The sequence below is a fragment of the Phasianus colchicus genome, chromosome 5, assembly GCF_987193195.1.
Source record: "Phasianus colchicus chromosome 5, bPhaCol1.hap1.1, whole genome shotgun sequence".
Classification (NCBI taxonomy): domain Eukaryota; kingdom Metazoa; phylum Chordata; class Aves; order Galliformes; family Phasianidae; genus Phasianus; species Phasianus colchicus.
This window is the reverse complement of record NC_143440.1, coordinates 39899760-39924394: the sequence shown is the minus strand read 5'-3', so window position 1 is coordinate 39924394 and position 24635 is coordinate 39899760. Positions and strand designations below refer to the sequence as shown.

Below are 24635 nucleotides of genomic sequence, written 5' to 3'. Positions count from 1 at the left end.
GCTGTGGATGATTCGTATTCATGCAGGCATCCAACACACACACATACGCACACGTGCACCCGCATCATAGCATAATTTGAGGACCATGTTCCGTATGCTCCCAGGTCAACCTTGAGAAAGAGTTTAAGCTGCTGAGAGAAACACACAGCAACTTAAAGAGTTAACCCTACAGTAATTGGAAGGCAGGGGGGAACAGTGTAATGGAAGGGTGAAGAGTTTCCATAAACCCATTGCTTCAGCTCAGAAAACCTGCTAAGGGGCAGTGGTCAGAGAGAAACAGAAGGAGAGAGAGAGATATCAAGTGTAGTAATCAGAATGAAAAATGGAGCTCCAGTTACTTTAAACAAGAGCTAATTTATCACGAGAACGAGTGGATAAGTAGCTGAGTTTCAGGCGTTCAGTAAGTTCCCCGTTCTGCTCCAAAAATTATTCCACCCCTGTCTCCATGCTCCCATAAATCATCCCCTTCTTCACTTCTGCTCCGATTACCAATTACTCCTGCCTACGACACGCTTTTCCCTGCCCGACACAATCTGATGGGGCCCTGCCTTTTAATTTTACAAATGCTTTTTTCCTTCTTGCTTCTCAGCTCCCTGTTCCTACTCCTCCCCTTGCCAGTTTCTTTCTGTATCTTTGTTTTCCCTTTCCTTCCTCATCTATTTTTTTTTTCTTTTTAATTTGAAGAAAGGGAGGGCAGTAATGTTTTCTGGCACCTCCCTCTGTGAGGTTGACAGAATTGAAGGAGAGGAATAGAAATTAATTATTTTCCCCAATCTGAACCCTCTTTGAATCTGTGGGTCTTCTCCCTAAGCGCATGACAAACTCTAGATTCAGTACAGCTGTATCAAAGGTGAAAGACTTGTTCTTGAAAGGATGAGTTGCTCTTTGTTGAGTTTGAAGGAAAATACATTTTTCTTTTTTTCTCTTTTTCTTTACTGTACGTAGAGCTTTTTATGGACTCGAGATATTCTGTGAGCTGCACAGCTGTAGTCAGGAGAATTTTAATTTCTATTGCCGTGTGTTATTTTTATACTTCACCAATATTAATATGTACATTACAGCAGTTCCCAGCTAGGTGTCTACAAATACAGAGGCACTGACCTGGGCCCCAAACTTGATAATTTAAACCAGGTCCACACAAGAAATTTGTGTTGACTTCAGTGATTCCATACATGAAATCATCTTAAGCCAAACTTGTACTAATAAGCAAATGTCAGCTTCAGGAGAATGAGTTGAACTTATTGTTATATATTTTAACACACAAAAAAAATGCAAACAAACCCACTGATATTTCTTATGTATTGCAGTGGAAGTCTGGTGTGCTATTTTACATGCTGGATGGGTCTGTACATGGATTGCATACCTAAAAAATCCTAGAAACAAATTTCAAACATCAAAGAACTGGTATGCAATAAAGCATTATTTTGCTCAAACATATTGTTTCACAACATAAATTATTGCTTACTTTGTGTTTGTACCAGCTACATTTGGAGTATTTGAAGCCAACATATGTCATATTTATCAGTTTGGCATGGAAGCAACAGATTTGTTTGATTCAGGAAGGTCATTTTTGGAGGCTTCATTAACTGATGTTCAAGTAGAGAGTTCATGAGAACTAACTTACATAAAACTTATAAAAACTTATAAAACCCTAAGCTGGAAGTCACCACAAGCAAAGAGAAATGCTTAAGCATTTAACCTAATGTGTACAGACTTGTTATTTTCACCATTGAGGTATTCTACCAAATTGCCATGAAGCTTACTGAATCCACAAAGACAAAATTCCCTTGCTCTGCTGAGAACAGGACAGGTGAAGTGACAGCTCTGCGTGGTATGCGGCACAGAAAACGTCTGTCCAGGACTGATTTTTGTGCAGGATAATAGATGGAGTAGATGGATTATCAAGTGATAAATCACACAGAGAAATTGGCTGGTGCCAGAACCCATGAGCGAAGAGATAGCTAGCACACTGCAAAGGGTATAGCCATCTCCATCTAAGAGGCAGTAGTCGTTATGTATTCACAGAAAAACAAAACTAGTTAATTTTACAGTGCAGCTTCTTGAAATAAGGTATTTGCAGCAAAATATGATTGGGAAAGGTAACATGCAAATTCATGTGCATCTTTCTGAGGGAAAGAGCAGGGGAAATCCTCTTTGTTCTTACTTTCCCTCTTTGGTCTCATTTTCTCTCGTTATTCTCATTCTTTAAAACCCATAGTGTTATTTTCTGACCAGGGAGAATCACAAGCATCTTTCAATAAAGACATAGTTAGAGAAGCCAACTGAGCATGACACACTCATGCCACGTGGTTCATATGTACTCCCTCTGTCCTGTCAGGCAAAGAATGGTTGCTGGCATTAACTCTGTAACTCTGTAATCAGTAATGCCGCTCCACATCACCCTGATGACCAATGATACTGTGAGCTCATTTTTGCAGGAGGAGTATGATACATGAACACCTAAGCATTGTCCCATCAAAGTTTTGTATATAGTCTCTAAAAGTAACTCGAGACTTCTTTAGTAGTTGTAACTGGACACTGCTTTTTAATAATGCAAAGAATTTGACTAACCTTATCAAAGTCATCCATTACCCATGGGATTAGCCCCTAACTTGTTTCATGACTTACAGGGTAACTGAGATTCACCCTGTACCCAGTCATTTGAGAACTGGGTTAGCATCTAACACACCACTGGGGTGGTGGTCACCTTTAGGTAAAGATTCTTGATTCCTGAGCTGTATTTTTTGAACATAATTTTAAAACTTGGTTGGATAGTAGATTAATCTTCCAGCTGCCTCCTCCCGAGGACCTGGCATATATTGAACACTGAAATGTCAAATCCGCAACTTTGCTGTCTCATTTCTTGAAAATCCCTGTGTGAGTGATGTAATGTTCAGAGTTTTCCCTAGAAATCCCTACTATTTTCACAGCAGTTTTAATATAGAGAAAGAAGCAGTGACCTCAGATTGCCTTGAATCTTTTTTGAACTTACATTTTAGATGCTCTGACAGTTCCACTGTTTCATGGCAGTATTTTGACAAAGCAAGGACTTCAAAGGAATTTTTTCATCATTTTCAGGACTTGACTGCCAAAAATTACCTTTTCCACAGGGCAGCTTATGGTTTTCTGGGCGAACACCAATATGGTATCACAGAAAAAAGTAAACATGCAGGCTCCAAGAAGAAGCAGGCAATTATGTTGAGTAGCCTGAAACCTGCCATAGTCAGGTAAGGGTACAGAGTAAAGAGACTTATGGGCTTGCCAGCCTTGCCTCCCATCCCATCTCACCCTCTTTTAAATCAGTTAGTTAGTTGCCTGTAGGCTACATGCCCAGGGCTCAACACATACAAGATGAGAAGCAAGATCTCTCTGTGTTCTCTGTACTACCTCCTAGTCTTCTGTGTGATGCTAGCCATCTGTCTTCTCTACCCTTTAAAACAATACTGACTCTGATAGCTGGGAGCAAGAGCAAATTGAAGAGCTTCAATGGTAGAAAACCATTGGATTTGGAGCAGAATGATTTTTTTGACACCCATACTGAATTTGGCAAAGGGATATACCTGAGGCTTTTGCTGCAGAGCAAGTGTGGCAGGAGAAATGGCTGTCAACCCTTTTCTTTGCTGCCTCTTCTCAGTACTGTAACTTTGCTTGAGAAGGCATTTTTTCAGGAGTCAGGAGAGAAGACTTGTCCCTCCTGTCCCAGTTGAGTGATACCAGAACAGGGCAAAGAGCTGCCTGTTCATTCCATATGGACCTTGCTTAGACAACTGGATGTTTACAGTACAATCACTGTGAGAAAGGACCTTTATCCTATCAAGAGATCTCCAGGCTGCACTAATATTACCTGCCACATCCAGTGTGTCTTGAAAACAAATATCTGTGAGGAAGGTTATCACAGGGCTATTTAACCCATCCCCTTATGTGTCCATTGCATCAAGATACCAATTAGGCCATGCTGCTTGCTTGCGTAAACCTCACTTAAAAGAGAAAGGAGCTGACAGGATTTAGGTGCTCTGGGAAAGAGGGAAATGGCTGTGTTTTAGAATGGCTGCCTACAAGAAGTCTCTGGTGCCTGTTTTAGATGTGTTGTTTTTCCCTGATGCTTACATTAGTGAAAAGGAAATGGACTTAATATTTGAAGAGCCTAAAGCATTGAGCACTCATCTATTGTATTTAGTCTCTATTTGCCAATTACTAATTCACTGATATTTAGTTTGCCAAATAGTACTGTATGCTTTATCTGTGGTAAATTTATTTAAAGGAACACGTTTGACTCCCCACTGAAGAGAAAGTGGAGATTATGTATGTTACAAGGAGGGACATGGTCCCTTCACACATGCAGCAAAACATCTGATTACAAACAGCTTAGACAGAAGGACAACAAGGTACAGAGAGACACATGAATTTTGGAGGTAATAGTTTCTGTTTTATTAATTTTTTTCACTTAGCATTCACTGGAAGTTGACTCTGTCATTTCTTACTTCTGTGACATGACACAGGCTTAACACTGACCTTTCTGGAGTCTTAGAGTGACAGCGTTCAGCTCTGCTCTGAAAAGTGGTCAGTCAACTTTTTTATTAATAGGGAGAGCTGGGATGTCTCAGATCGGTGGGGGGGGGGAAGGAAAATACATTTTTAAAGACTATCTTTGAAAATGTTAGAACCTTCTTGTTACCAGTTAAGTTAACCTTACTGACTCTGAAATTAAAAAAAAAAAAAAAAAAAGAAGAAGCACAATGTGATCTTCTACTTTAGTTCTATTGAGGCAGCAGAACCACAAAGGATACAGGATGCTGTTCCTCCATTGACAACCAAATGGGTCTAAGCTGACTTCTTGGAACACACAGGGAGGCAAGAGAACAGTTGTGTTGTGCCTGTAGCATTAGTTGGGGCTAGGCAGGATTTAAACAGCAGAGCCTTTCTTAGTAACAGGGTACAAGAAATTAGAACATGACGTGATTTTCTAGAGCCTGGGTGAGTTTGTATTCACAACAGGTGATGGCAGCCTTATAAAATCTGAGCACGCTAGAGTTGGAATCATTAGGCTTTGAGTACTCACAGTTTCCCAGAAAGTTTTAGCAATCATTTCATGTATGGAAGCACAATAAAAACAGATAAGCATTTACATTGCAATATGTATGTATGTACATACAGGCATCGATGGCCAAATGTTTTCAACAGAAACAATTCATTTGGTTTATCAGAGCCCAGCTTCACTGACCTTAAGGGGTCTGTCTCTTTCTTCTGCAGGAAAAGACTCCAGGGTTCATCAGAATAGACTTTCATCTTCAGCTTGGAAATGATCTTGAGCCTGTGTAGCTTCCAGGGGAAGTTATTGGTATTTCCAGGTGCTCAGTACCACTCTGAACTGGAGCTTAGATTTTGGACTAGCCTTGCTCTATTTATGTACTTATTAATGAGGATGTCCTGGGAGGGGTTTCTTCGTTTTTCATATGGATGTGTCTGGGTTTTTATAATAAGATGCATCATATAAATTAACTCATAAATCTTTATTGTGGTCACTTCAAATGCACTCTGTGATTCACAATATAAAAATGTGGTGCTTTGGTTTACCAAGAGGGTGCCTAATTCAGCTTGTTTTCTTGAGTCTTTCCTGCTGTGCTAGGGCATTTCTCAGGCCTTCTACCAAGGTACATTTATGTTGTTATTAAATACCTCCATCCTTAAGTGATGGAAATCTATTTTCTTTAATTCCAGGCACTGGTATCACTGGAGAAATGTTTTTTCATAGTAGTTCAGAAATAGGAGAGGTGAAATTGATAAAGATGGGGCAGTACAAAGAGCCTGGTTATGCTGCTAAGACTCCATATAATGAGTAAGAAATTATAAAACTGTAACAAGGAGACTACTGCATAGCACCATTTCTCCCTCAGACAAGGGGACAGAATTCCTGCGTGCCATAAACCATTAGCAGGCAGTAAGGATTTTTCTCTAGCTTGTACATTAGTTTTTATTCCTAAGGGAAGAGGATCTGTACAGGAAATGGGATAAAAAGCAATGAGGTAGTTAGCTTTGATAACTGGATAGAGTTTGTTTATCTTGAATTCAGAAAATCATTTAATAAGGTGTGTTATGGTGATTAGTGGAGGAATCACAAGGGTGACTGAAGTGGGGACAGCAGCAGGTAGTGCTGAAAGAAGGCTTTTCCAGGATTGATTTGTCTTAACCATTAATGACATTGGCCAAATGATCAGTATGGTGCTGATGGAAAACCTGAAGCTGGGACAAATTTTAACTGTTGAGATGCTTCCACTGGACAGAGGAACTACTGTGCAATTGCCCAAGAGCCTGTTACCACTACTCCTGAAATGGCACACGCAGTTCCATTCACCAGTATCCCAAAAGGACAGGCAGGATCTGGAACAGAGCACTGAAAGGTACTAAGGTGACTAGTGATATGGGAAGCCTGTTTTACAAGATTTAAGAGCTTTGGTAGTTCAGTCAGGCAAAATGAGGGAAGAGGGGCTATGATTTCTGTCTATAAATACATCAAACCACGAAATCCTCAAGAGAGAGAACAGCTATTTAAGCTTAAGGACAATGTTGGCACAAGAACAAATGGGTATAAACTGTCTGAGAATAAATTAGTCTGGAAATTAAATGAAGGTTTCTAAGCATCAGAGAAGTGAGATTCTGGAACATCCTTCCAAGTGAAAATAAATAGAATGAGTTTTAAGATGGAACATGGTCTTTCACAAAAGAGCTCCTGTGCTTGTAGCAGGAAGAAATGGGACTGTATGACCAGGAAGTCTCTTTCAATCTGTGCATCTGCCCTGCCCTCACCCTAGGCCAAGCCCCTTCTCTTTTTCAATACTCTGAGCTCCTCCTGCTCTGAAAGCATCATGGACCCCTTATCAGAATTCTGCATTGCAATAGATTGTTTTTAATCCTTCCCATATCTCCCTTATTTTTTTCCTTGCCGAGCTTGCTGGGCTGTAATGTTTCTCTTCATGTAATCCATCACAGACACAATGTCGCTTGTGCAAATTAAAATGCACCTCGGAATAATAAAAAAGGGCCTTTTTTTTCTTCCTTCCCAGCAGCAGTTCCTCAACACAAACCATTTGTCTCTGGGCAGGAATTCAAGAATGTTAACCCTGTATGTGCTCCTGTGGGGTACACAGCACCTCCTGTAGAAACAACACTTGCTAGAGACGTGCAGTGCTGCAGGCTGTCTTGTGTTGAGGACCTTGCATATAGCTGGAATTGTAACCCACTTCATTGCTCATTGGCATATCGATGGTAAGGTCAGTGCAACAAGATAAAGGTCCTCAGTGTCTGAACAAAGAGACACAACCCATGAAAGCTACATAAACTGTGGTGCTCCACAGAACTCAGACAAATGGTCTAAGTGAGCACTGTATTTTGGGATCTTTAGAAGGAGTCACTGGGAACCAACTGAGTGATAAAAGGGTCACTAGGCTATGCTGCGCTGCTGCGCACTTCTGGAGGCTGTAATTGGCCTGGGTGGGCACTGCTAACTTGTGATTTAGAAACAAAGTTACAATAAATCCTTTCCGGATGAATTCTATCCCAGCTGAGGCAGTGCATGTAAAAGGTTAAATGAAGGACAGGATTTTATTTCTTGCTTCTTTCATTTGGAGGGAGGGTGTGAATTTCTCCTCAGTGGCATATAAATTCTATAAAGTTAAATATGCGTTTTAAAAACTCATTTCATATGACAAGAAAGATCCAGGACTGGACTAAGAGGTAGGCAGGTGCTAGAGGTTTGGCCACAGAGAGGTCCCAGTGGGTTACCTCTTCCTCCAGCATGAACAGAATCTAATTCTCCAAGTCCCCTCTTGCATCCCCTTCTCCAGTTCAGGTGTTTGCTAAGCTTATCAGTGTGTGAGCTAATGTCAGCATTACGGCACTGACACTTTGATGGCTTTCCAAATCAGGCATGGGGCTTGAATCACCCACTTTGACTTGAGGAAGAAGCTGTCCATGGGTGGAGGCAAGGGCAGGCTATGCAGGATGTAGAGAAGTCAACTAGTGTGTGAAGAAAGAGAGGGCCAAACCAATCAGGCAGAAAAAGCATTTCAAAACTTCAGGTTTCTGGCAGAGGAGGTTTCTTCAGTCTTCTTAATGCCTATTTGGAATAACTAGTGAGGCATGGCTAGAAAAATATTTATGTAACTAACAGTATGGAAATGCAGAGGTGTGCTGAAGAGGCTCTTCTGTTTGGACGTGCCTGGTTTTGCCCTCACTAATTCAAGGGACTTCAGCCATTGTACCATGGTGTAAAAGTTGGGTAGGTGACTGGAAGTCACTCTTTAGAGCAGTGAATTCTATTGCTGTAATTTGCTTTGTGTTAGCAGCAAGGCTGCTCTATTCTTGATTTCCTTCAGTGCCTCCAGACAAATGGCATAGAACCCTGGGAGACTGTTCCTTTTCAATTTACTGCTTTTCCAGTTCATCTTGCTGTGAGTCTTGCTGTTTCCAAGCCTCACCCTTATCATCTGAAAAGAATAATTCTGAGTTGGATCTCTGCACATCATTCTTGGTGCCAAAGAAATAGTGCTGCCTTTTTTTCAGTGTCATTGTCTTCCTTTATCTCCTCCTCATAATGCAAATGTTCTCATAATTCAAAGACCCACCAATTTGCTGGTAAACTTTCTGTTTCCAACAGATCTAAGAAGATTCCTTGGAGTTTCATTTCCAAACAAAGCAAGGCTTAAGTGATGGCACTACGTTTCTGTGACTGTCTGTCTGTTGTTTTTCACTCATTTCCCATATTGTGGGAAAATCTGTTTTTGCATCTGTTATTTCAAATGACTTAACTGAAAGAGATTCAGAATTCTTAAATATGCGAGGTCCCAGTAAGTTCCTTGGACAGACTTTTCAGTATGTGTGCTAGGTTCCATTTCTTCATCCCTTTTTAAAGAAACAGTAGATAGTCCTTTAGAAGGGGTGCTTGAGTGTCCTATTTGTGGGAAAAACTCTCATTGAAGTTCACATATTTTTATATGGAGCACAGTAACTTCAGCACACAGCAGTCAGTTGGAAGGTAGGATTCATTCAGTGTACTGCTCACGAAGCTACTTGTAACAAGTTCAGTGAATGATTTCAGGATTCTGTGGTGATGCTTACTTCTACCAGGTCTATTAATTTGTATGTTCCTTTCTATTGCATTCTTCCAGACTGAAGTTGCATTTTTTGTTGCATTTTGTCACATGATATATCTGGTTCCTGTCTATCTCCAAAGGATTTCTCCTCAGAATACTCACACTTCTTCCATTTGCTGATGTTCTTGAGCGTAGGGTGTCATGAGCAAAACAATTCATATTGCTTAAGTTTCTGCGTCTCTGGACACTTGTGAAGGGAAAGCAGCCAGCAGTCCTCAGAGCCATAAACAGAAGATAAGGGCAAGCTGGTATTGCAGGGCTTTCTTGCTTTTCCTGAAGCCTAACAGAGTTGTCTTGAGTTAGATGAAGCAGATGTCCAGTTCATGGACAGTCTAGTGGCATGCAGGTGGGTTGATGAAAGTCTTAACTCATCTTGATCAAGAGCATCTGCAAAACAAGAAGGTTGTAAACAGTACAGAGGTTGGAGAGTCATGAAAGCCTGTTTGAATCCCTGCTGTATTTGACTCTGAAAGGTCACTTTCCTTACAGTGTCTCAGTTTTCCCACTTGTAGTCTAAGAACAGTGACAGCTATCTGCATCTCTTGCCATTAGTGGAGGAAGATGAGATGTGGATGTCAAGGGAAGAACTGCTAAGTATTTTACTGTTTGTTAAGGTAAACTGAGTTTAGCAGCAGTGACTCTACAGCACCACCTAATACTGGGAGAAATGATCTATCAGACTGCTAGTGCTTGAAAGTCCAATTTGCCTACATGTGTGTAGTCCCTAGATATGATTTTTTTTCTGTTTGACTCAGTGTGAGAATAGGACCAGCTGTGAACACAGAAGGTGGTGAGAGGGAGCTGGTAAAAGCAAACCCAGGTATAAGCAGCCCCTCCCTGTTCCATTCTTGATTCTGCCCTGTTAGTTAATCTTTTTGTCACTGTCAAGTTTTGGTTGACAACAAAGGCAGGAGGACAGCTGCACTGAGCAGAATGATGATTCATTGAGCTTACTACTTACCAAGCCTGACAGAGGTGATTGCTTTTGTGTCCCTGCCTCCAGCAGTTATTGCTATTGTCCTGGTGATCTCCTCCTTTGAAGATGAGGTGAGGCCCTAAACCGTATTGGATGCTTTGGCTATCATATTCAGAACTCCTCTCCTTTCTGTGTTAAGGCCCCACTGCCTTTTTCTGTGTTCCTACAGAGCTCCGTGGTAACTACTAGGGTAGTGAGAAGCATATGATCATCTAATGCTCTTCAGTCTGCGTCCTCTTATGGTTCTTCTGGTGTGGTCCTGCCTAGTGAATTCAGTACGCCGTGGAGTAGCTGAAGTTCTGAACTAAATGGAAAGAAACAGCTTTCCCTTTGTTCACTGTCCTCTTCTGCAGAAACTGAGGGAAGATGAGTTGGTCTGTTGACTCAGAGCAGTAGTAACTTGATAGCTGTGTGCTTCTCTGGAAAACAGCCATAATCCCTGTGCCCACATCTTGTTATGTCCTGGCTTCATTGCTCTGACAGCATGAAGGATGTTTGGTTTTGTTCGTAATGCTGCTGTCATTTATCATCCTCTTGTAAAGCCAGAACCCACTGCTCACCTGCCCTCCATCTGTCCCAGGTTTTCTGCTCCCCTTGTATTCCAGAATTTCTGTATTCCAGAAATAAACCACTGGGTACTAGAGAAACAGTAGCACCCTTTCTGCTCAATGAAAATATTGCTGTGACCAATGGTGATGGTCTGACCTTGGAGGTTTTGGAGGAGCAGCTCCAGCCACAGAATGGAGATCTGATAGTAAGTAACCTGAAATAGTTGATAATTCCACAGAGATGGTATCTGGTCATGAATTGGGAAACTTACGCAGTTGGTGCCGGCGGAATATTTTCAGCATTCACATGCTAGAGAAGGAGATTCTATCGTTCTATGATTCTATGAGAGAGGGATGCAGTGTGCAAACTCCCCATTCTTCAGACAGTGTAAGTCTCTTAAAACTGTCTGGGCTGTAGCATGCCTGGATGTATGCAAGACCTGTGGAATATGTGGGAATAGAACATGACTGAAAGATTATCCAGCCTTATTTTGTCTTGTATCTGACCCAGAATGATCCACAAGCACCTCTCTAAGTTCAGATCAGTGGTATATCAGTTTTTGTGGACAAGTTGAAATAACTCAGAGACGAGCAGAAACTTCTGTTGGGACTGAAGATGATGAGATAAGGAAAATAAACTTAGCATTCATTCACCTTGCCTGCTCTGGCAATGATTTCAGATAGTAACAACCTGAAGCAAAATTGTAGTTCGGAGCTGGATGTATGCAGCATACTACTGCCATTTGTGGCATAAACATGAACTGTGCCTAAGGGATTTTTTTTTCTGCCTTCTACTGCTTCAGCAGTAATGATGAGTGTCATCTCTTGAAGCCTAGAAACATGGCACTGTGTTTCTAGAAATATTGTGTAGGTCTTGTATGGGATTCCTTGGAGAGAGAGCTTGTAATGTTAAGGCTGCTTATAAAAGGGTCACCTTTGGTCTTCCTAGGCTCAGAAGGGTTTTGATAGGTACTGGACTCCATGCAGAAGCCTGTTTTGGCATGATATCTTACAATAAGCAGAACGACCTCGCTCCACAGGCAGGAATTTTCCTATGCATCTGTTGGAGCTGTCAGCTTTTGACTCTTATTGTCTTTATTTATCGAGCAATATTGGTGTTCTGAGCACTTCACAGATACATAAAAGAGAAGATTCCCTCTCTCCAAGGAGCTGACAGTAACTCAGATGTACAGTAGTCATGGGACAATAATTCAGGTTCTGAGGAGGGCAGAAGTCTTTGCAATAGGAGGCTGTGTGAAGAGGGAAGCTCTGTTAGCAACCATTTGGTGCAGGAAGCAGGTGTGGGTGATGGGACCAAGGCAACGATGAGAGGAGCTAAGAGAAGGTGATGAGGTAGGAGGTCAGGGTTGAGGAAGAGAAGGGGGATGTGTAGGCAGTAAGGCTGCTCTCAGTGGGTGGCTCAAAAGCAGTTTAGCTTGCGGTGCCCAATTCGTTTTCTGCTCCCTGTACTGAGAAAATAGAGAACATCTGCACCCTCCCTACTCCCCTTCACCTACTTCTCTGTCTGCTTAGAAAAGGAGGGAATGATGCTAATGACTATCATTAGCAGTACTTACAGTTCATCTGTCAGGAAGCACCAAGGGCTGCATTTGCCAGAGAAATTCCTTGTAGCTGGATCTATTTGCTCAGGTCACAGCCTTGCTTTCAGTATTCAGAAATCCTCAGCCCCCCGAAGATCAGGCAGCTCAGCACTGGGCCTTGCTGTCATGTGCCTTGCAGAGCTGGCACAGGAGCTGTAGGGTGTTTTTACCTCGATGGTTCTCAGGGCCTGTTTGTAATGTGTCTGTCTTCTCCTCCAAGCAAATCCTTGCAGTATTTCTTTTCAAAATTCTAGTTTCCATAGTCTGGGTGCAGAATTCAGTTTATAGGTGGATCTAAGCTTAGCAGCAAGGCTGCTTTTCTTATACACCTTTTATGTGTTCATGTGCCCTCTGTGGAGGGAGCTAGAGACTGCAAGTCAGCAGTGTCTCCTGTCCAAGTCAGCGTATGTTGTCTGTGCTGACTGTTGACCTCCCTCTTCTTTTATCTTTTTTTTTTTTTCTTTCTTTTTTTTTTTTTTTCTGGTCTGTGGCCATAGACAGCGGTTGCAAGAGAGAAAGACATCACTCTTCCCCTCCTTCCTCACCTTTCACTTTGTGCCCTGGTCAGACTAAGCACTCCTGCTGCCTTTTATTAATCTTCTCCTGGGACAGTGTTATCAGCAGCCCATCAGCGTTCAACATGCCCTCAGTCACTGGCGTTAACTCGATTAGGGTAGCGAGGAGTGACTTACAAGGAAGCTCTTCTTCACAGGCAGTATTTGCATACAGTGATTGATGCTGATACGTCCTCTAAACACATCCACATTTTGCATTTTAAACAAAGCAATTGCTGTGGAACCGTTCCCTGTCACTCAGTGGGATTTCCAGTGCCAACATAGGGCATACCTCCTCTTTCATGAAATGGCCTTACTCTTGCCCCAAGGGGAGTCTCAGATAGGATGAAGGGAAGGTCACTGACTCCACCTTATGTTGAGAGGGGAAGAAATGAAAGCCTCCTGTGCGTGTTGGCTTGTGAAGTTGCTTGTGGACAGTTCGGTGCTGTGTGGCAGTGTCACAGTCAATGGGCTTTCCATCAGGAAGGTCAGGTTTACAGCCAGGCTAGCACCTGGGCAGTACTGCATAGATGTAGGTATATATATACACGTAAATACACCTTCCTTGACCAATTTTCAAAAGAAGCAAAGATGCCACTCTTCCTTCCAATTTCTACTGAGAATTTTCCTGATAGACACGTCCAAATGAAGTTCTGAATTGGCATGGTGTCCTGAGCCATGTCTTCTGAGGAGTGGGTGAGCTGAACTTATGCTTGAAGGAAAGGCAAAAGGAACAAAATGAGTGTATCTGTGGTGAATAGGGCTGGTATGTAACAAGGGAATGCAGCTTGCTTTATGAAGAATACTGTTTGTTGATTTTTTTTTCTTTTTATTTTTTATGCAGTTTCCTCCCTTTCAAAGCAAAAGGGAATTTGCCAAGAAAGTAACCCACTTTGAACAGCTGCAAAGACTTACCTGGGATTTAGGCTGCAGAGTTCCTTGAGGCCTGCACTCATTCTTCCCATTTGTCTGTGGAGTGCAGGGACGACTGTGGAGGAAGGATAATAAAAGCCACTTATATGGCTGTACAGAGGTCTCAGAAAGAGCATCTCCTAGAGGCTGCCAGTGCTCTTTGCTCTGCAGGTGCTCTTGCTTTGCTCCTGGTTAGGGCTCAGCACTTTCAACAAAACTCAGAGATTTGCTAGTGCTCCAGTGAGATCTAGAATTGCTTAGAGGAAATACCTATTTTCACTCATTCTGTCATTAATTTCTCATCTTGTGCTTATCTCAGAGGACTTGCAATGTGCTGCTTGTTGCCCATTTTGAGTATGAAAACTTCCTAGTTTTACAAAGTTAGGACTTCATTTGTGGGCTCAGACTGCCTGGCTCCATAGAATGTGGGAGCTCTACGGAGAAGATGGCCTTTCATCCCATGCCACACCATATTTGTTTTACAAATATGACAAATTCAGCTTTGCACAAATATTGCCCATGTCTTGCTCTATTTGGTATTGTATTCAGATGGTCTGAGTGCTCAGTGATGTGGCCTGGGAGAAATGACTGCAAACTTCTTTGTTGTTTGAGTGACAACTTGCTTCCAGATGTAATTAGAGCTGTTAGGTCCTGTGGTGCTCCCATCCCCTTGTGGATTTGTAAGGCATTAAGGTGTGTGGCAACTCAGAGGGAAGCATAGAGATGCTCCAGTTCCCAGGTCATAAAGGCCACAAGATTTATAAATCCTAATATCCACTTGGACTTGGGACTAAAGTGAAAAAGAAGCACTGTAATGACCTTTCAAGGGGTGTTTTAACTTTTCAGAAATCCAAACAGGAAAATGTAGACCTAACAGTCTGAGTAAAAGTGAGTTGTATTGCCATTATGTGGATGTGTGGGAGTTAATACCTACTCAGAAAAATTCTGGAGCTCTGATTTCTTAGCTACAAAAGAAAACAAAGTATCCTGTGCTATCTTAATGTATGAGAGTATCAAGAATAAACTCAGGAGCACACTCCGGGACACACGGCAATGACAAACTCCATAATGCATCATTAACACCACCTTTTGTGGGCATGTTCTGTGAGAAAAGCAACACAAGAAATAAAAGGATTCTCGAATCCTAGTCCAATCTGATTCAAGTTGAGTATCTTAGTATTTTGAGAAGTCCCAGGCAACACTTCTCTGAGGTTTCAGCCACTTTTCAGGATATCCTTTTTTGTAAGCAGCGTGCCCTGGGGGAGAAGAGGTGCACTATGTGCCTGCTTTATGCACAGAGCAGCCATGGATGGGAAGGAAGGCCCCAGCCTGAGGAGCTGGCACAGCCATGGGTGCAGGAAGGAGTGCTGTGCTGGGCAGTGGGGTTGTCCAGCCTCAGCCACTCTGACAGAGCTCAGTGTGCACTCAGGTAGGAAGCTTCCACTCCTCTCCAGCAGCTTTACTCTGCTTGCAGCACAGGCTTTGCAGCTTAGCAGAGACCTGCAGAAGAGGTCACATCTGCCTTTCCATTACTTAAATATTACATAAGATTTTCTTTGTTAAAATAATCACCTGATAATTTCTGTAAAACTGAAACATCTTATTTGCCTATCTGCTGAGATTTTCTTTATCCCCTGCTCTTCATCATAGCTGACAAGTACGTGGGATACTAAGTAGTCTAAGCTCTTTATTTTTTGTTTGAAAAGGCTGAATGGTCTCTTCATTAAAAAAAAAAAAAAAAAAAAGTTGAGAGACACAGTTGTGAAGTGTATGTCCTGGTTCCGTCCTCTCCTTTTGACTGCTTATTTCTAAACATATTTAGAAGGTGTTTGTGATTTATTTGTAAAATGCTTTCACTTTCTGTGATCACTGAATGTGAACACAGTGGTGTTTCTGTAATTGCTGTAACTCAATTCAGGTTAATAACTTCTTTGCCAAATGCACACAGCATCATAGGAGCGCTGCCTTTTTAGTCTAGCACTGACAACATACATTAGCAGGTGCTGCCCCGCTGCGTGGCTCTGCTACCTTATGCAGGCAGGATTTGGAGGCCCTCTTGGATTGAGCAGCGGAGCCCTAGCGAAGCAGGGTATTTCACTGATCAGGAAGATTTGATACAGTTTCTCTGATTAACTGCACCTGTTACAGAAGTTGCTGTGATCCTGTCTGACTGTGGGCTGTGTCTGAGGCCTGCACTTTTTTCCTACCTGCACAGGAAGCTTGAGAAGGACAGGAAAGGATGCCCTGTCCCAAGTGTCAGTATCAGTTGTTTTGCAAATGCCCTTCTCTAAACATCCTCTAGACACAGGGAGTGTCACTTCTGATGAATTGTATTCTTCTCAAAGCTGGAATGCCAGCACATTTAGCAGAGCCTTACCAATGGGTCCTGTTAAGCTGGGCGACCCTCCTTCCAGATGGAAGTGGTCCAGAACAGCTTGGTGCGGTCAGCTGGCACAGGAAGCTGAATAGACACTGACATCCTTCCCACTCACTTGAGCAGTGTGTCAGGAACAGGGCAGGAGGAGAGAGACTGAGGAGTGAACAAACCAAAACATACCAAACGTTAGCAGTAAGTGCTCAATCATGAGGAGCCAGAAAGTTGTGCTGGAAAGAAGAAATGCACGGAAGCAGCAATAGCAGTGCAGGATTTTCTGCAGCTACAAGTGCTCAAAGCTGAGGATAGCACCCAGAAAAGAGAATGCCTATGCTAATACAGTCCCCATGAGCATCACTCCCTTAGGACTCTGCTGAATGTTTATGGTTGGATGAAAACAGCAGTGGGGGAAGTAAGTGATAATCCCAGGCTTGGTTACAGCGTTCATTAGATACAGTAATATCTGATGAAACTGTACTTCTTTCTTAAGACTGACCCAAAAGATTTGTTGATTTATAGTAATATTAACCACTGGCAAAAAGGTATAAACAAGGGTTTGGTTCAAATGTGTGTGAACGGTAATGTAAATGGTAATGGAATGGAAAATGACTTGCACAAATGACTGCTTTCAATGTTGCAATAGAAAAGAATTTACAATACTAGAAATATAATTATTGAAGGTGATTAAAATTTTGGCTTCAGTCAGATTATATTCCTTCCAAATCCAACACTCTTCACTCCAGAGAGATTATTCATAACTTATGTATTGCACTTGACTTAATTGGCATATGGAGTAAAAATATGGTTTATCTGCTTTGCTCTAACCCATCTATTAAATGAAGCCTTGTTTTGTGTTTGATTCTTGCCAGTTTAGGTAAAGTGCTTTTAGTTTGCTCTGTCATGGCTTTTCCTTATCTGATCACTGTTCTGCTTTTTATTAGTCAATGATTGCAGTTATGTGGGGGACGTGTCATAAAGCATATTGAAAGTGTAATGCCACTTGAAGTCAGAGAACAAAATGTATAGTTATTTCATTTACCAAAGTAAATCACTCGATGCTCAGCCTCTTGGTGGCACACTCAGTGTGTTCGTTTCAGAAAAGCAGTAGTCAGGTATTCCAGAACTTACTTATAAAGCTGGGATTTCTAAACAGAAATCAAGTTGTATAGTGCAATAGGAAGGAATAAATTTTAAAAACTCTATTATTTGATGCATCAAGAAATGCACTAAAGATCATCTCTTTTAAAAATCCATTTCTCCTATACAAAAGGATTAGGTCAGATAAAGGCTGAGGTGTCTTTTTAGTTCCTTTATTTGAGATGGAGGAAAAATGGAGGAAAAAAGCTCTGCTGGGGGAAAGGCCACACCCCCCTTGTTGTGCTTAGGAAAATAGGGTTTGCATAGGCTGATCTTGTCTTTGAGCTGTGTTGAAAGTAAATGTGAATTTCAGCAGGGCTGTGAATGAAAGTATAGCTAAGAGACGTGGTGAGTGTGTGTTTGTGTGTGCATAGAGTGACAGGAAGAGAGCTTCGTATGTCTCTTGGATAGGGACGATGTTTGTACTTGCCTTTAAAGCATCTCGCCCAAGGCAGCCGCTTGCCTTTCTCAATATCCCATTTTTCTAATTTAATTCGTGCAGTGTGTACTCAGTGAGGGGGTAAGGCTGGCAGCTGTCCTTCATCCCTGAAAAGAAATGACAGAGGGTAAAACTGGGAGAGATTTAGAAGAGTCTGAATGGTAGGGAAAAGTGAGTATGGGACCGTTCCTTGTGCCTTCTAATGCAAGCTGTAAGGGCATGAAATAAGAATAGCTGATGGCATGCCCACAGCAGGCAAAGGAGCTATTTCTTTGAGCAGTGATCCACAGAACTCATTGCTGCTGCAGAGGCTGAATGCTTGTATCACCTCGAAAAGTGGCTGGACAAATCCATGTGAGAAAAACCAGCAGGGGTGGTTAAATGCAGAGACTTCATTTCTATCTTCAGGAGACTTTGTAAGTGGCCAGGAGCTGTAGTTTTATACCTCAGTACCCTATTTTTTTTGTTCTCTCGTCATCTGCTGCTGGCCATTTTTGGTGACAGGGACCTGGCCCTGTAATTTGAGCTAGAACAGCTGCTTCTGCACGCAGTGTGTCCTGCCCAGAGATGGTTTGCTGCAGACTTCTGGCCAGTGTCAGCATGCAGCCGGATTTTGGAAGGGCTCAGTGAAGCTCTGAACTCTTCAGCAGTCAGTGATGTGTCAGCAGTGGCTTTTGTCTGTCTCAGTTTTTCTTACAAATGATGCTTTGAGCGTTTGGCCAGTTCTGGTCTTTCTTGTGACCTCACTCCTGCTTGTCATTATTTGGATACTGCTACTCCCAGAGCTGAAGCTGTTTCTAGCCTTACCTAAGCCCTATGGAACAAAGCCTACAGAAGGCTGTAACCATGCTGGTCCTCTCAAAGCTGATTAGCACTTATGTAAAGAGACTTTCTGGCTGCAGTTCTTTTGGCTCAGAGTCATTGTTTTTGGCTTGCCTAGCCAGCAATGTTTTGAACCAGAGCTGCTGTGTTTTGCTGGGCTATCTAAACTCAGTGCTCGTTTGTGACTTGCCATCCTCCGTCTTGTCCAGCCTCCCAGCACACTGCTCAGTTTCTCCTCCTGTTCTCCAGACAGAGATGGTCAGGCTCTTCCACGGTGTTATTCAAATTGATAGTAATGGCTTTGTAAAGAAAGAGGCTCAAAGCATTGCCACTTTTTGTTACTGGAAAGTTGAATGCTGAAGTTCTCTGTACTTAATATTTGCTCTCATTAACTGATACATTAGCTGGAAGGAGGAAAACACTGGTTGTTTTCATTTTATTTTGGGTGCAGGTAGCCACAAGCAACTACCTCAAACTGTTTTAACATTTGGAGCTGAAGAACATATTCCAACAGTTAAACGTGCCTCTAACTTGAAGGACAGAGAAATGTGTTTAAAGAACATGGTTTAAAGAAACCTTCCCTCCCTACTTTTTGAAATAGAAATGAGATTGCCCTCTGCAACACCTGACCACCAGATCAATGACTTCAGCACTTGTACCCACTTCATCAGCACTGTGCAGCTGCTGCAATGCTTGCAACACTCTTGATGTCACTGTTGGGTTTAAGCCAGTGATGTATTTTATGATTAGAGATTTTGTTTTTCACTGGAACAACTTCAAGGCTTTTTCATCACTAGCTCATGTTTATTCCTTGCACCAGAGAAAATGAGTGAGTGGCAGAGGCTAATCTCTGCCAGATACTGACGACAGTGTCTGTTTCACCAGCCCTCAGCCATGCTGATCTTAAAAAAACTCAAAAGCTTGCTGAGGATTTTATTTGTGAATATAGGAAAACACCAGAATGAAGGCATTTAAGTGAGAGGTTGGACTCTCCTCCTTTCCTTTCTGTAGCATGCATAAACGAGGCCTTCCCCCACCCCAGCCCCTTCAGTGGGTCTCTGTGCATCCCCAAGAGGCAGAACAGAGCACTTCCTAAACACAATAAACATTACTCTGTCATGATTAGTTTTTACATTTCTGTGTTTTATTTCTTGTTTTGTTTGAAATGACCTGTACCACAAGAATACAATTTATTTATTTCACAGGTTTTTCTTTCTTTCTTTCTTTTTTAAGGAGCAGATAATAGTTAAGTAGATACTGTTTATTTCACTGTCTATAACTCCCTGCATCAATCTCACAGCCTCTGTCTCTTCAGCTTCCCTCTATAAGCCAGCCACAAGAACATACAATTGGCCATACAATTGATTATAGCTTGTGGATACAAAGTGGAAGCACTTTTTCTCAGCTCCAATTGGTAATAAAAGCTCAACAAGTTACATTCTAGGGTCTTCCTCAGTGATTTTCCCCTCTGATAGCTGCTTATATGTTTCTGGAGAATTTGTTAATTGTTTAAAAAAAAATGACAAAGAGAAAAATAATGCCCCCTTAGTGCAAACAGTACTGCAAGGTTCTGATTGTTGCAGGGGACTTTCCTGTAACTTCACAGTTTTGCTGCGAGGTGTAATGCCCAAGTTTCCCCAGAAACCTCATTTTTTGTAGTGTTTTCCCCTTTCCTTTAATTGATCCCCATGAAATTAATTTTGCAATACAGGCCAGAGACTGCTGTTCCCAAAGAAGAATGTGCCCAAAACAGAAGAACTGGTCACGTGGGAAGATCTGCCTTTTTGCAGTGGCTCACAGGTACGTGGTTTCTGTTATCTGCACATACATATTGGGGGCTAGAGCTGCTTTTACCATACTAGCTGTATGTCAGCTTCATGCTTATTCACTGTCACTGACACACTTACCTCTACAGTTTAGCTTTTCTTTTCTGTAAGCCACAGAAACCGAGGTCCAAACTCTGTCATCTTTTGCCCCATGCAAAAGGACAGCTGTATGGAGCTGACTCTGTTAGCCCCATATTACAAATGAATGGCATAAGAAACGCTGACCAGAACCCACCTCCCAGTTTATGTCTGAATTCCACAACTCCAGACCTCTTTGTAAGAGCCTATGAGAATCCAAAGACCTACGCAGTTGCTGAAGCCTCATTTCCTACTTCAAACTTCACTGAGGGGACTACACTAAAATGTCACCCTTTTCTGCAAGCCTGACCTGCTGTGTAGCTGGATGTGCTCCTCTTTTGTGGCAGCATGCTGGTACTAGTGATTCACAGCAGATCAGAGAAACTGGAAAGGGATGAGATGCACGTGAAGCCTGCACTTGTCTGAAAGGCTTGTCTGAAAGAGACCTGCCCTGCTTTCCAACTAAAGATGGTACAAGCCTTTTAAAGGTTAAATCTAGGCAGATGTTTCTGTCCCCATTCTTGGAAAAGAGTTTGCATCCCTGGTATAGAGAGACAAATAAATGCTAATTACTGCCTGGTTCAGTTCCCATCCTATTTCAGAAGCAAACCAGCAAAATTTCCGGGCCTACTACTTTCAAGCAATGAGGGGATATCCAGTTGGGCTCCAAGATTATGCAGCTGTAATGGAGAAAGAAAGTCCTGCAAAAAAGAAATTTAGTATTTTTATATTGTTCTGCCAACACAGCCATTGCCTCCATACTCTAAATAGACAGCAGTTGCCGTGAGCTAGAAGGTAACTCAGCAGCCCTCCTTTACAGTCATGTTTTCTAGGTTATTTTCCCCTCTGTTCTGGAAAGGAAGCCCAAGTTCAAATTCAACAAAGCTGGAGGTGTCTTTCCACAGACACACAGACTCACAGAATGGTTGAGGTCACCTGGTCCAACCCCCCTGCTCAAGCAGGGTTACTTAGGGAAGATTTCCCTGGAACTTTTTTTAAATGACCTTCCCAGCCAGGGCCCAGCAGAGTAAGACTTGCTTCTTCAGATCTTTTCAGCCCACTTTGGGACAGCTGTGAGGCAGGCTGGAACACAGTGTGCTGCAGCTGGGCTGAGTGGGACTCAGCAGAGAAGCAACAGTGGTCAAGTGAGTCCTGCTTAGAGGCAACCGCACAGCACAGTGAGTGTGTGAGAATATTCATGCCACAGCCAGAAAGAGTTGCCAGGTTGCAACACACTGCAAACTGGCTCTAGTGAAGGCTTGCATTTCAGTTTGGTCCCTCTCATTTACAGATAGATACAGAGATTGTAAGCGCAACCAGAAGCTATCGTTTTTCTCCCCAGCTCTCTCTGGGAGGGTGAAGATGAAAAGAAGCACAGGTATCTGTTCAAAGCACAAGGCCACTGTGTAATTGCTGCTGCTTTGAGCATGGAAACAATCCCAGCTCCCATGTGCCTTCTGACTCCTGGGTCTTTGCTGGCTTACTAATGTGCCTGAAGCAAGACTGAATTCCTTTATGCAGTGAGTACAGAATGGGTGAGTAGCTATGACTGTATAGTGCAGGGAGAACTCAGAGGAGATGGAACTGAACTAACTAAAGGACCAGCAGAGGGCTAGCAACATGAGCTGAGAGCTCAGTAGCAGCAAATTTCCTCAGTTTCTGAGCTAGCCTGAGCTTTACACTGAGATACATGTTCAGTTCCAGTAGAAAACAAGCACCCAGCATCTCCCTGATCACACTCCTTAACCACAGTTTGGAACAGCTTCCTTTGCAGGTCGCACCGCCTGGTTATCCAGGAATGGAAGCCTAAGTTGAGCAGAGGCAGCAGAGGTGGTGGTGTCTTAAATACAGATCAGAGGCTTCTCCTCACCTCTGCTGTCATGTCACTCACCACCAAACAGACAATACATTCTCTCACCAGCTCAGGCTGGCTCAGATCAAAGTGTCCAAGAAAATAAAATCTCACAGAATGCCAAGCTAGTTTTTTCAAGCCACCCAAATTCCCCTCTGAATACTGAGAATGCAGCAGTTGTGATTTAGCCAGCTGAGCTAAACTAAGGCTCAGACACAGTAGAAACCTAGTGACATGAGTAAATAAACATTCCACCACTTCTTCTCTGACCACCTTGAGGTCAGGTATATCCCTTCTTCCACCAGTGAGAGAACCTCTTACCAGGTCCAGGGATAATCCATGCTAGCTTTTTTGCTATGTTGAGGATAATGGGATGAGGCAGGGGAAGACAGTAGTTGGGATATTGGATCTGGGGGTTCCATGCCAACCTCTAAGCTTATTTGCCTAGGCTGCCATCAAAAAAAAAAAAAAAAAAAAGCAGTCGTCTCTTGGGCTCAGGAGCTGTCTCCCCCAAAAAGCGGTTCCTTTGATTTCTAACTAGTATCTGGCAATAAGCCTAAGTCTCTGTGGAGGCAAAGATCTATTACTTGAATGAAGTCTAGGCAAGCCCTGGTTTGGGGTGTATTTATACTTGGGCGGTAACCATGCAGACAAAGCCTTGTGCTCTCTGCCACAAGGAAAGAGTGGGGAATGGCACTCAGCTGCACTGAAGAGGCAGGTTTTATATACTACAGGGTGAAAAGTGCAGAAGAACTGTAGTTAGCACCACATAGGAGAGGATGCAGAGATTATCAAGTCAACCCAGCACAAAAGCTTACACCAGGATCTGTTTTTCTCACTACCTGGGAAAGGAGACTTGCATTCTCTCAGGGACATACATCCTGCCTCTTCAGGGTCCTGCGGGGATTGCACATGGGAGGGACTAGCCAGGCGTAATGACACACTGTACAAGGTCGCAGGGTATCTTACACAGTTAGGAGCATCTTTCCCGGTAAGAAGTGGGGCCTGTATGTACAAGTGCTAGCTGGCGCTAGAGGAGCCTGGGAGGCAGCCATTTTGATCAGGAGAGGGCCAGTACTGCTCCTCTCCGAAGGAGCATCTGCCCTATCGTTAGAGCCAGAAAGGTGACAAAATGAAGGACCCTGGCTGCTTCCCTTTCTATCTGACCCCTCACAGCACAAGCAGATAAAGTTTATATTGACTCTATTCTTCGTCTCTTCCTGCTTCAGTCCCCACTCCCCCTCCAGCACTGGTGGAGGGAGCTGGGGACCAGGCGGCCGGCACAGTGCTGAGAGCAACATCGCTCACAGGGGCTGAGCCCCAGCGACCGCCTCAACAAGTGCAAGAGCATATTCTGGTATTTCCCACAGAGAAAACAAATGAAAAAAAGAGAAACAGGTGACTGATTAAAAGAGTTTTCCCCCTCCTGTACATGAGATTCTGCAGTCACGCCGACAAATAGACATTAAATAATTCTTCCATAATAAATGATTGGAGATAAAAGCCGGCGGTGGCTGCTGCTGCTGTTTGGATTGCTCCGTTGTCTGCATCTTTGTTTCTAGTTTGTTCCCCGGCCATTGTCGGCTGGCACTGGGGCTGTCAGACCTTTGCCTCTAGCATTTCTAGGAAGAGTTTATGCATGGGAACCTTGCCCTGCAGTTTGATGCTGTAGAAGTGCTGCACAGCTTTGGCGGCTGTCTGCCGCAGGAGGGGCAAGGTCAGGAGCAGCTTCCCTGCTCGCCGGGGCTCCTCGTTGCGCTGACTCAGCTCGTAGTCCTGCAGGGCTTCGTGGAGAAGGTCCTGGAGCTTCTGCACTGCATCCATGTCCTCTATGTGCATAGAGTCTGGGGGGAGGGAGAAGAGAAAGCAAACAGGAAAATCAGACATGAGGAAGGAAACGCTTTCCAGTATTTCAGCTAAAGATGCTTTAAAAAATTTTTTTTCATTGCTTTTCTCTTTTGTTTCGTAAGGGGAAAAAAAACAACTTGCTTGCAGTTGCTGCTATTCTGAAATTTGATGTCAGGCCCAGGAGCAGACCCTAGCAGTGCAGGAACAGTAGCAGTGTTACTGGGGTTTGTGACACGTTGTGCCCTGTGTGTCCACTTTGCTGGTTACTCAAGGCTGCAAGGGGTCGGCCAGGGGCCTTTGTGACTTGCACATTCACTTGCCCTCCATGCTCCTGCAGGGGAGTCATCCCGCAAGGGGTGGCATCTGCTGTGCTGCCGCATGGGAGCAATCTCATTAAGAATAATTAACACTGCTGTAGCGCTTCATCTGTCTAAACTACCTAATTGCCATGCAGCTGCTCAGGGTGTCAGCAAGACAGAAAAGCCCCAGCAGGTCACAGTCAGTGTGCCCAGGGGTGTT

The 24635-nt window shown here is 43.1% G+C and overlaps 2 protein-coding genes across 24 annotated transcripts in view; one reads left to right on the top strand and one right to left on the bottom strand.

The window, feature by feature from the left end:
• Nucleotides 1–24635, top strand: part of LOC116228972 (uncharacterized) — a 155598-nt gene that overhangs the window by 79287 nt on the left and 51676 nt on the right. For 12 of the 13 annotated variants that reach the window (XR_016466994.1, XR_016466998.1, XR_004166912.2 and 9 more), the window contains one exon: nt 20224–20312. Coding sequence is in view for 7 of the 13 variants with exons in the window: in XM_090141424.1 (XP_089997550.1) it covers nt 20224–20312 (89 nt within the window). In the remaining 6 variants the exon portion in view is untranslated. Of the gene's footprint in view, nt 1–20223; nt 20313–21758; nt 21843–24635 lie in introns of those variants that run through there. The other variant, XR_016466997.1, reaches the window with a different exon arrangement.
• Nucleotides 22891–24635, bottom strand: part of ESRRB (estrogen related receptor beta) — a 158119-nt gene continuing 156374 nt past the window's right edge. For all 11 annotated transcript variants that reach the window (XM_090141414.1, XM_090141412.1, XM_031593181.2 and 8 more), the window contains one exon: nt 22891–24112. In XM_090141414.1, the coding sequence (XP_089997540.1) occupies nt 23868–24112 (245 nt within the window). In that variant the 3' untranslated portion in view covers nt 22891–23867. The remainder of the gene's footprint in view (nt 24113–24635) is intronic.